At 41.7% G+C, this 12,256-nt stretch overlaps 1 protein-coding gene across 1 annotated transcript in view; it reads left to right on the top strand.

The window, feature by feature from the left end:
- The window catches only part of LOC147461608 (beta-galactosidase 9-like), a 36,820-nt gene extending 28,124 nt beyond the window's left edge, over positions 1-8,696 (top strand). The window contains exons 15-18 of the mRNA XM_086509108.1: positions 6,795-6,902; positions 6,986-7,197; positions 7,813-8,140; positions 8,339-8,696. Coding sequence (XP_086365234.1) covers positions 6,795-6,902; positions 6,986-7,197; positions 7,813-8,140; positions 8,339-8,449 — 759 coding nt within the window. The 3' untranslated portion in view covers positions 8,450-8,696. The remainder of the gene's footprint in view (positions 1-6,794; positions 6,903-6,985; positions 7,198-7,812; positions 8,141-8,338) is intronic.
- Positions 8,697-12,256: the final 3,560 nt, after the last annotated feature.

The following is a 12,256-nucleotide window of genomic DNA, read 5'->3' as shown; positions in this document are numbered from 1 at the left end:
CATTCACTTTGTTTGTGATCATTGCACTCTCTCACTAAAGGAACAGAAGGCTCTCCTTCCCTAAGTAAAAGGAACCCTTGAGCACAGTTCGGAGCACTCATCTTGAGCAAAGTTCAACATTCACTTCCGCTGCACCTTACATTGGTATCAGAGCTTTGGCAGTGTTTTGTACACTCAAGGAAAGAACCATAAGAAATTTTTTGCTTGTTGTGGTCGCACGTAACCCAAGTCTACTTGGGTGTGTGAATTCCTAATCGTGTTTTTGAAGAGTGACAGGTAACCTAAGAAAGAAGGGCTTGTTCGGCCTCCCCTTGTTCCTCTTTTCACTCATTGAGAGGGAACCGTGCACTTAGCGGCCGGCCAATCGACATTAGGTGGGAAAAAGCAACTTTGGTGTGAGTGCAAGGTCGCCAAGGGGTGGGCCCGCAGGGAAGAGTCGAGCTTGGGTAAGAGAAAAGCCTTCTCTAACACTGATTGCAAGCTAAAGAACTCAAGAACCTCAAGATGCCCTATCTACAGAAGCTTTCGTGTAGACGGATGTAACCCAAGTTCCTCGCGAACTTTAAGTACCCAAGATCTCAGTGTATGGTCATCACTCGAAGCGGAATGGAACTTTGTAAGAAGGTGATGAGCATGGAGGTGGTGAAGAAGAATTTTCCCCACCAGGAGGTTTTTCCAACCCTTCCCCATCCATGCCACGGGTTGTACCAAATCCTATGAAGGCTTTGGTCAAGACGATGATGCTACAACAAGAGGCGCAACGTGCCACTTTGGGTCGCGAGCGTGATCAAGCGTGCATGGCGATCGAAGAAAGAAAGGTTGTCTTGGATCGCGAGCGCGAAGCAAGAAGGGCAGCTATGGAGCTTGAGCGTGAGCAAGCACGCGAAGCTCAACGCATAGCGGCCGAAGAAAGGAGAGCGGCCTTGGAGTTAGAGCGTGAGGCGCAGAGAGACTAACATATGCAAGAGTTGGTCCTACATGTACTCACCTCGAAGTCCAAGCCGGTCAAAGATTATGGGCAGTTCATCACGTATGTAAGGAGCAGCGGAAGTGAATGTTGAACTTTGCTCAAGATAAGTGCTCCGAAGTGTGCTCAAGGTTCCTTTTACTTAGGGAAGGGAGAGCCTTCCGTTCTTAAATGAGAGAGTGCAAGTGATCACAAACAAAGTGGATAAACACTGTGAATGAAGGTGCTGAGAATGAGAGATAGAGAGAGAAGAATACGACACCAGGAAGTTGTCAAACCCTCCTCCAAGGACACCTCTCTCGATGGCGAGAGAGGTGTATGCTATTGATTGCACAATCTGATGCAAGGGGCTGATGCAATGAGTCTAAATGCTGCTATGCCGAGGTCGACAGTGCGGACGACAATGACGAAGCTAAGGCTCAAACATGAATGCTTTGAGTTGGTTCTTGTTGCACCAAATTGGGGCTGATCTGTACGCTTAGTGCCTTGTTGAAAACGCTGCCTTAGGCTGAGGAAAAAATGCTGAAGTATGTTGCTAAATCTGCTATAAGCCTGGCTGAAGAACGCTGCTCTAATGCTGTCCAAAACGCTGATCTTCACTGGCTGGAAAACGCTGCTTCTGCTGCCTCTAAAAACGCTGGATTGGCTGGTTCTGCAAGCGCTGATGTGAGGGCTAAAAACGCTGAAGTTTAAGGCTTGAAAACGCTGAACTTAGGGCTTGAAAAACGCTGCTACAGGGGGACTGCAAGAGCGCTGTCCAAGGCTGTTGAAAACGCTGAAATGCAGTGCTGAAAACGCTGGTTGACCTTGAGGGGAAAATGCCAGGGTTCTTTAGGGATCTTGCTTAAGAGAGAGATGGAGAAGCCTGTTGCAAGTGGTGCCTGGGTTCTCCTTGCTCTTTTGCCAGAAATGCTAGCGCTAGGGTTTGCTTATATATTGTCTTATGCAAATTGCCCTGCGCAGTTTCCCACCAAAAGTCACTTAAAATAATAAGTGAAAAATGTCAAAAATAGGAAAAATAGGTTCTTTGCATTGGAAAATGCTCTTGATGGTTTCTAATGGTAATGCTGATGATCATGCGGTGTGCAACCAGAGGATATGCATCTACTCTAAGTGCCTGGGCAGTTCTTCTACTCTCTCAGTCAGAAGAAGAAGACGGACAAGAAAGAATAGAGGACGGGCTTTCGCCCCGTTCCTGTGCTTGTAAAGATTCTTCCTGTGCTTGTAAAGATTCTCCCTTAGTAATAAAGATATTCTCTTTATGGGGGGGGGGACCAACCCATCTTCTGGTCCCCAATGAAGTGTCAAGCTTTTTCTCTCTCTCTCTAATTCTCTTGAGTATGTGAAGTGCAATTAAACGTCAGTTTACGCTTCCGTATTTTTGTGACATAACCACTTTATCCCATGCTTCAACTAGCGACTTGTGATCATGAGAGGCAGATTCAGAAGTCCCACCACTTCTCCTATTTGAAGCAGGCACATAATTTCTTGCGATAAGGGAAACACGAGGTTTAGCAGTCTTCTTTGGAGTCTGCTAACCATCAGTAGAATCTCCCATTTTGGCTTTACCTTTGGTATCAACCTTTGCACTAAGATGTACGTAGCCTTTGCACTAAGATGTACATTAGCCAATGTCACAAAATGGTGACGTGGCATGATCGCCCACAGGCAGAAACTTTACGGCAGATGTGCTGACGTGGGAGTACAGACAGGCGTTGACGTGGCAGAAATCGTACAGAGGTGTTGATGTGGCAAAAACTGTACGAACATCAGTACGGATCTCTGTATATCGCACTGACATGCTAAAGTGGCAGAAACTGTACAAATAGCAGTACGGATCTCCACATATCGCATTGACATGTTGACGTGGTTGTTGTATGGATTTTCACAAATTGCGTTGATGCTTTTTGGGGCAGCTTTTTGACCAGTTTCTTTTGGGACTCTTTGCTTTTGAGTTTATAAGCTTTTGGGGCTCTGCTTTTGGCATCCCTTGTAAGAATAAAAGGACCCTTAGGGGCCTCACTTCTCAGAGCATTTGGATGCAGAGTCTGAGAGTAGAGGACCCCGACGGGAGTTGTACTTTGCTCAAGATTTAATAAAATAAAGAAATACTGAAAGGGGTGCCAGGTTTTGGAGCCAATACCTTGAGGCACGGAACTACGTCGGGCCGTGTTGTCTCGAGTTGAAATCTTATTTAAAGTTGTGAATTATTTTCAGTGAATCTCTCTCTCGTGTCGCGACAGATTCTAGACTTGGGGTGCCTAAGTCTGTTATAGTGATATGAGAGCATCGGACGTGTACTTTTCTCAAAGCACACCAATCCTATCAAAGAGCAAACATGGCACATGGGCACTTTGGAAATTGTTATTGAAGAAGCTTCGTGTGCGGACCCTTGACTTATTAGCCACTCCCACCCTTACTTCATCGTGCATCGGACTCGCACCCGTCTGCATCGCTCTGTCTTACAGGGCATAAAGCCATAAAGAATCCTAGATTACATATGGATTCCGAAAAGAATCAGGCGACTCTATCTATCATCTCCGAAGCGGGAGGCGGTACGGAAAATTCAAGTGGATTAGCAGGGAACGAGTACGGGCCACCTCTGCCTTCAAAGTATGAACTCATGGAGATGCAACGTCAACAGCAGGTTGACGAGTGCGCAAAGCAGATGCTTCAGTTTGCCAAGGATCCACAATATACCAAATTTTTGACCCGGCACTCGATGGATGAAATGCATACTCATTGGCAGAAAGCCATTAAGTTGCCAATAAAACCGGCAATCAAGAAACCTCCTGTCCCACGAATGTTTATTGAAGATGAACTCAAGGACATTGTTGAAAATCAAGTCAACCAACTTTTCGGGTGAAAGGAGAAGCAATTGAAGAAACATAACAAGGGAGTTGACTTCCCTGGTTACTTGGGCCGAAAATCCTCTTTTGAGAAAGCAAGAAAACAAAAGAAGCGTGTAGGCTTTGAATCATTGTCCAATTCGTCCTCATCTTTTGGTGACAGCTCGGATAGCTCATCCTAGTTTGACTCGAGTGATGAGGACAAATAGGGCAAGAAACGACGAACAGACTATACGTTTTATTAAAAAAGGAAGCACTTTTACAGAGCTGATCAATATGATTTTCTCGACGACAAGGGCAAGAAGGCCAAAGAATTCAAAGGTGGACAAGCGGTAAAGTTTCAAACCTTTTCAGGGTTTCGAGATGGTTCTAAGGCTTTAGCCTTTATCCAACAGTTTGATATAGCATTTTCTGGAGGTTGCTATACAGAGCACTCCAAGATTAGACGGGCAACATCCTTTCTGAAAGGCAATGCACGGACATGGTGGTCCGCTCTTTTGTTAAGAAAAGAAGCACCGACAAAGCGAGGAATATCCATGAAAAATAAGAGATACAAAAAGCGGAGCACTATGAGACTCTAGAGGCTAGAACAGTTAAAGTAAATCCTGTAGGCATCAAGAGTTATCTCCCTAACATCATGAGCAAAATGGAGCGCTTGAGCAAGCGACAATTTGAAATAGGGAAATGGGTCAACATCAGCGCCTTGAAACATCAATGAGTTCCTATGGTGCCAGATGGCCCACAAAACTCAAAATCTGACCCAAGTAAAGAACGCCGTAAACTGAGATTGTGGAGGCTGGAGGACCCCAAAAAGCCAAAACCGTTTGTGAAAAATGCCGGAAGGAAAACGCATCCGAAGAGCAACCAACACTTGTCGGATCAAGGCTCTCGAGCAACGACAACCCTACAATAGGTGTGGCTCAGTCTCCTTAGCTTCAAGGCATCTGAGGCAGCAAGAAGGCACAATATGTTGTGCATGTAATACACTGCCAACAGGTAGGGCTCCCACTAAGCAGCGCCACAGGAAAATATGTTCCTTCAAAGGTAGATGACTCTTCCAAATGCTGGACAATGTTCGTTGCCACCACAAGGATGACTCGGAGAGTGATCACAGTTGATTACCATGATACACAATCCACACATCAGATTGCAAGAGGGCATAGACATTGCCAGCTGAAATGCAGTCCAATCTGGCAGTAGCAAGGTTCCAATCAGAGAAGCGGGAGTCCACTTCCAAAGATGGAATGGGTGAGTGATCAGCAAGCATTTTTTTAATTTCTTGCCAGAAAGGAGAATAGTGGAGATCTAACAAAAACCGAGATATCGCATCAGTAAATGAAAGAGCATGACCCTTGTCATCCACCACCTGATGCACCTGGCAGATTGCCCAGAGTGGAAGAGAAGTCCCTGCTCCAATGCAAACTCTCCAAACGAAGGGAGCTACCCACAGAGGATTGTCTACCATGCCATGCCAAATGTGAAGTGACAGCCTTCCAATCAACAATGAGAGAAAAAGTAAAAGGACATCTAGGAATGCGTCCTTCAAGATTCCCAAAAATATGTCGGCTGCCAATGACCACAAGATGGCGTGACAATATGCGTACACAAATGCGAGACCATGAGAGCCCAGGGTTGTTGCTGCTCCTCCAAGACTGGCAATAGAATAGCTTTCCGAGCCAGAACATGACGTTGCACGTCCAAAATACTCAGCCCTCCAAGCCATTTGAGAGAACATAGCTTGTCCATAGAGAAAAGCCGAAGACCCTTCGTGGCAGACCAAGTCTGCCAGAAATGCTCTAAATACTAGACATAAGGGACTGCAGGCTCAACTGAGACCATGCACATAAGCCACGAGAATGCACTGGACAATCCGGAGACGCACATGTAGTGGCCACTCGGACAGTTTCTAATAATTCAACTTGGAACGCAAACGTTGGAGCACCCAATCTAGTTTCTACGCAGTTGATACATTCCAAGCCAGCGGATAACCCAAATGGCGAATCATAACGTGCGGAGAAACAATCTGCCCAGGCCACAATATCTTATGCCAATCACGCTCTTTTAGAGGTAACAACTTGGATTTACAAAAATTAACACTCAAGGCTTGCCGCCAATCCAAAAAAGTGAAGAGTATGCATACTTTATTGTACATCATCATAGTGATTGCGAGGCATAAATAAAGAATCTTTCACATAGGCCTGACCGATAAAGTGTTGTCTAGAAGGTAAAGTTAGGCCATGCAATCTACCAGTGGAGGTCAAAGAATCCAAATATATAAGCAAGGGCTGTGTAGCAATTGCGTAAAGCAAAGCACTAAGAGGGCATCCCTGCCTTATAGAGCGTCCCAAAGGCCAAGATTCTGTGAGAGATCCATCCAATAAATTAGCAAACCTTCTTTCCAAGAGGAGGGCAATTCCTACTGCTCCCAAGCCGTATTCATTATGATCAGCAGTGGCAGCTTTAAATAATCCCAAAAAGACAAGAAAAATTCCATAGAAAGACCATCCCAACCAGGAGCTTTCCAACGGCCCTATTCAAGCAAGCTGGCATACGATTCCAACTCAGTGAAAACAACTTGCAAGTCTCAAGCCTGATCATCGAAATAATGGGAGCAACATGCGATAGAAACAAGTGACGCGCTTGGCGAGCTTCTTGTGTAGGAGAAAAAGGAGCCTTAAAGATCTTGCAGTAATGAGAGTGCAAGACTTGTGCCAGCTCCCGTAAGGAGGTCCACTCTCCTGACGATAATTTAACTCTCCGTATGGCTTGAGACTGCCTAGAGTGATGTAGATGCCGAAAGAATTGTTTAGAAGCACATGCTGTCTGCAAAAGCCTGTCGATGCCCGAGTCTGCCTGCCATTTGGCCAATTTCCTCTCATCGCTATGCTACGACATAATTTATGCTGCATGTCTGAGATTGTATATCTATGGTGGCTTGGTCATGCATGCTGGGAGATCAACTGGGCCTTACATTACAGGTAGGTGTTAAAGGTGAAAAGCTGCGTTTATATGAAGCTGATGGCATGAAGTATGTGGCTTGGTCATCAGCTGTTGCCCCCACAAATAAGTCCCTAACTTGGTATAAGGTAAGGCCTAATATTTTCTTCTCATATTTTCAGCTCAAAACTGTACATTTGTGAAGATGTAACATTCCTTTCTTTGCTAGCAGACATACTTTGATGCTCCAGGTGGAGATGATCCAGTGGCCCTTGATTTACATGGCATGGGGAAGGGCCAAGCTTGGATTAATGGACAAAGCATTGGCAGATTTTGGCCCGCCTACAATGTGTCTTCCGACAGTTGCACCAATGGCTGTGATTATAGAGGTGTTTTCAACTCAACCAAATGTGTATCAAACTGTGGACAACCTTCTCAAAGATGGTGAGTTTAGTCATCTTCTCACTACCTTTAAAACTAGTGGGTAGGTCATATATTTTGGTTGTATTACTATGTTTATTGCACGGACCTTGCTTATTTTACTAAAATAAAAGCCTCTCTCTTTAAGAACCTTAAAAATAGCGACACAAGCAAGCTACCAGGCATTTCTTACAGATGTCTCAAAAAATATTATGTGCTAGAACTCAAATCTAGTGAGTTAGTTATCTTAGTAAAAACTTCGATAAAGTCCCATTTTGATGTCTAAGTAATGGTTATAAAGTATTTGCTTTGGCAAATATATGGCCTATTACATTGGACATAACATATATAGTCTTTTTCCATCACATCCCTGCATACTTGTGGGTACAATTGTAGATGGTATTCACCAGTTGATTAGGAAAAGTGTACCCCTTTCTCTCTGCATACATATGGGTGCCATGCAAGGACAGTACGGATTAGTTGAATAGGAAGAATGTCCCTCATTTGTCACATTTTCGTAAGTGAGGGTTTTCCAGAATAGACCTTAATGCACGTGATTTCAAGGGGTTTTGCATCTCTAGTAAACTCTCTGACAGCATGATAAAGCAAGAAGGCTCATGTTTTGCGAGTTTTTCACAGGTACCATGTGCCACGCTCGTGGCTAGAACCAAAGGACAACCTTCTGGTTCTGTTCGAGGAAATTGGTGGTGATCCAAGCTCAAGTTCAGTTGTGGTAAGAGCTGTTGACAAAGTATGTGGATATGTAGCTGAAGACTATCCTCCACCGCTGAGCAAATGGTCTTTCGGATTGGCAAATGTGAGCTTTCCACAACTTAACCTTGAATGTGGGAAGGGGCAAACCATAACCTCCATAGATTTTGCAAGCTTTGGGAGTCCGACAGGAAAATGTGGAAACTTCCAACGAGGGCTGTGTCATTCCCCAAAGTCGTTGCGAGTTTTAGAAAGGGTAACCTCTCTCTCTCTCTCTCTCACACACACACACACACACACACACACACACACACACACACACACTTATGCGTCCACTCACAAACACATCAATTCGAGGCTTGTGATAGGCTGTGTAGTGTAATTGTTACAAGACCATGCATTTGCCATTGTGTGTTTGTAGAGAGAGATTTTGAAATTTGAAATTTCTTGACAGAGATGTATTGGGCACACTAAGTGCAGCATTGTTGTATCTTCGGCGATGTTTGGAGGAGATCCATGCCCCGATCAAGTGAAGAAATTAGCAGTTGCAGCCAACTGCTCTTAGCACAAGCACTCTTTGCCTTCCACTTTTTTTCTTGTCAGAGTTTCCAAATTGGAGCTCACATTCTCTTGCACCAATTGCAAGTTTCTCTCATAATGTGAGTATGAGCCTGGAGTCCTTTCCTCCTGAGAGAGAGAGAGAGAGAGAGAGAGAGAGAGAGAGAGAGAGAGAGAGCACCTCATCATTTGCAAAGGTACTAGATATGCATTGCTGTGCAACCTTTTTTTGGCAAAGAGGCTGGTTTCTTTTACTCGAAAATCCCCTAAGAACGGCCAAATGGTGCCGATTCTGAGGGCAAGATCATGATGATTACAAAGCAGTGCCAAAGGCGACAATCTCTCTCTCTCTCTCTCTCTCTCTCTCTCTCTCTCTCTCTCTCTATATATATATATATATATATATATATATATATATATATAGATATAAAAACCTTTTATCACCCAAGTGTGGTAGATTGGTTATGCCATTTCCCTCTTGAATAACAGATCTTGAGTTCAACTCTCCTCGACGGATAGATCTCTAAGGTCTCTTGGGATAGTTTCCTACGACGTTAAAACTCTTCTTCTTCTTCCTCTTTCTCTGGTGGTAATGGAGGTGTTTCAGCCCTCTGCATTATTAGACAGCTGTGTGCCCAGGCATAATTTCATGAGAAATAACTAAAATCAGAAGACAATAATTGAACTCAATGTTAGAAGTTGCAATTAAACTTCAGGCAAAGTGTTAACCTAAAATGATTTAGTTAGGTTTAGACAAGAGTTCAATAGAGAACATTTAATGCTTGGTTGTTGATAAATTGAAAGTTTTCAACTTCACTTAATTGCCAAGATTCTCATATTCCTGAGATGAGATATATGGGTGTAATCTAGAGACAACAGGTGGAGATTAACTATTACACACACACAGCTCCAAAATGTCTAATAGGGGTTCTTTAAATTGCAGAGAAGGCATCGTCTCTCTCTCTCTCTCTCTCTCTCTCTCTCTCTCTCTCTCTCTCTCTATATATATATATATATATATATATATATAGTTTCCTACGTTGTTAAAATTCTCTTCTTCTCGGGTGTTTGTGCGCTTGCACTAATAAAATAGGAAAATGGTGTAACCTTTCTATCACCCAAGTCTGGTAGATTGGTTATGCCATTTCCTCTTAAATAATGTCTTGAGTTCAACTCTCCACAGATCTTTACAATCTCTTGGGATAGTTTCCTATGACATTGAAATTCTCTTCTTCTTCTTCTCTCTCCAATTGAGAGGTAGTCCTATCGTCTACCTGCCTTGAGTGTAATCCCATATGCAAATTTTGAAAATCATCTCTAAATTTTATACCTAAAAGGTAAAAACCTACAAAATTTGGTAACATTTTGTGAAATATAAATTTTTAAATTGCCTCAATTTTTGCAAATGTACATTTGTTCATTTCATAAAAAGTTTTATTTCAAGCATTGACTTGTCAGTGTGCACTTCGTTATATTGTCCTTATCAAACTTGGTAGCATGAATGGTACTGAGAGGGAAAAGCCATGAAGTGCACAAAGGAAGAGGTTTCACTCATGTTTTCGGGCCTTTTAAAGGCATTACAAGGTGTTCACACATGGCCTTGTTCCTTTTGATGTATTAACAGGTGAATGATTCTCAATACTATTCCTATCATAATTACCTTTTGTGCTCTACATAGATTCAATCATCACTGGGTAAAAATTGATATAAATATTAAGGGAATGTCTTGTGAGATAACTCCCAAGTATTGAGACAAAGGGATGATATAGATATGGGATGAGGTTTTAAGAACCCTCTCTTAACTTGGTATCTTGTTTGAAGGTGTCGATTCTTTTTAAGCTTCATGTTTACCTTTGTGGATCATTTGATAGTTTGTTTTGTAGAGTCCTAGTTTATGCATGTCTAGTATCATCACTAATCCCATCTTGGGACTTCATATTTGTACTTTATTAAGTGGTGATTCCATTTATGGACTAGCATAATTCTCATCCCTTCATCGAGGGGTGACACAAAAAAGCAGGAAAGCTCAAATTGGCTTAAAAGGGTGGTTGTTGGGGTAAGCCAGCTTGTGAATTATAAGTGATGGCTAGCTATAAGGCTTGCATAGATTGGTTAGAGAGATGTCCTTAATACCTTAAAGACTTTGGAGTCTTAATTAGATGATTTTGTGGAAACCTTACAATTAAGAGTGTTTGTGTGTGTAGGGACATTATTGGTGGATGAGTGATCTTTTAGGAAGTTACCTCCCCATGCCAATTTCATATAGTGTAGTAGCTTTCTTTGGTTTCAATTTTTGTAAAAGGACTTTGTTATTACTTTAGGTTTCTTCCTTGGAAGTGGATTGAGATGTGGCATCATCTTCTTGCACATGGTAGAATCTTTTTTTCTTTCCTTGTAGTTCAACTTCGTGCTCCCAATCTCTTACCTCATAAATTCTCCTATCGAGGAATTTGCAAGTATTGTTGCATGTTGTTTTGAATGATAGTGGCAAATGTTAGGCAAGTCAATGTCATTGAAATTAGACACATATGTAGTTGATAATGGTTTAAAAAATAGTCATATGCTTAAAAAATCAATAGAGGGATAATGTGTAATATTAGTATACACTCATTGTCTACCTCTCAGCATGTATCTCACTTTGGTGTATGTTGCACATTTCTGAGGCCCTCATTAGAGGAGATGAAGATGTCTACCACATTGTCGTAATTAGGACCTTATGTTAGATGAGTGTCTCCTCTCTCAATCTGGCCACACACATCTATGTACAACCTCAATATGCTTTAGGAATTACCACACGTCAATGTAAATAAGTATTATATTGTAGTAGGGGTGTGCATACAAATGCAATCCATAATTGTAGTGACCTTCAACTTCACATGTACAAGTGTTTATAGTGGATTGTTTCTTTTCGAGGAAAAAAGTATAAAATAAATGGAACAAGCTAAATCTTCACTTGTTGTGGTGTTACATATCACATTTATTGGTCAAATTTAAATGTCTAAAATCCATCAAATGAAGGCATATTGCTCCCAGTAGGAAGAACAAAGTTTGGTCAAGAACATTTTACTATAGTTGGAAATTCTTTTGGCTTTTTTAGCTAGCTAGAAAAGACATCTTGTGAGTAAAATCTTCAAAGCAAATGGATGACATTTTACCTTGGTAATGTTCTTGAGAGGAGCAGTTCTCAATTGTAGCGAAAAAAAAGAAAGAAACTTCAATCAAAGAATAAGGGAATGTATTGTGGTCATTCTTACATCCTTTCAGTAGCCAACATACATGATATTGATCTTGTGTAAGGATCCCTACTAAATAATTCGTCCTTGCTACCAAGCACCTTCTAGACAAATCGCATTATGATAGTGAGAAAAATGATAAATCTAGTAAATAAGGCAAAGAGCTAGAGTCTTGAGATAAAAGATATCTCTTGTTTTTAGGTGTTTATATTTTTTAAATACTATACTTAAAATAATACAAAGAATGTTTTGCATGTTCAAAGGAAATGATATATTTAGTACAAAAAGATACGCTGCAAATTTTGAATATATATAAACAATTACAATGTGCATGTTACAAAGATAAACTTTCATTCAAATGTGATCTAAGTTAACAACGAACGATCTTACAAACAAGAGAAGGGAAGTCTAGGTTCTTGTAACCATTCAAGCAAAAAGAACATTTCCCTAGACTTAGATGGGTTTTACAAGTTTCAACAAACCCACCCACTTGTTACAGATGTCACTCAAGTTTTGATCAAGATAGCAACTACTAATAAAAAAAAATCAAGTTAGTTGAATCATAGTAATTCAAATCATTT

Source organism: Adiantum capillus-veneris, chromosome 3 (assembly GCF_014529385.1).
Source record: "Adiantum capillus-veneris isolate H3 chromosome 3, ASM1452938v2, whole genome shotgun sequence".
Lineage (NCBI taxonomy): Eukaryota > Viridiplantae > Streptophyta > Polypodiopsida > Polypodiales > Pteridaceae > Adiantum > Adiantum capillus-veneris.
The sequence above is the reverse complement of the archived record's forward strand: the minus strand, read 5'-3'. Positions and strand labels throughout refer to the sequence as shown.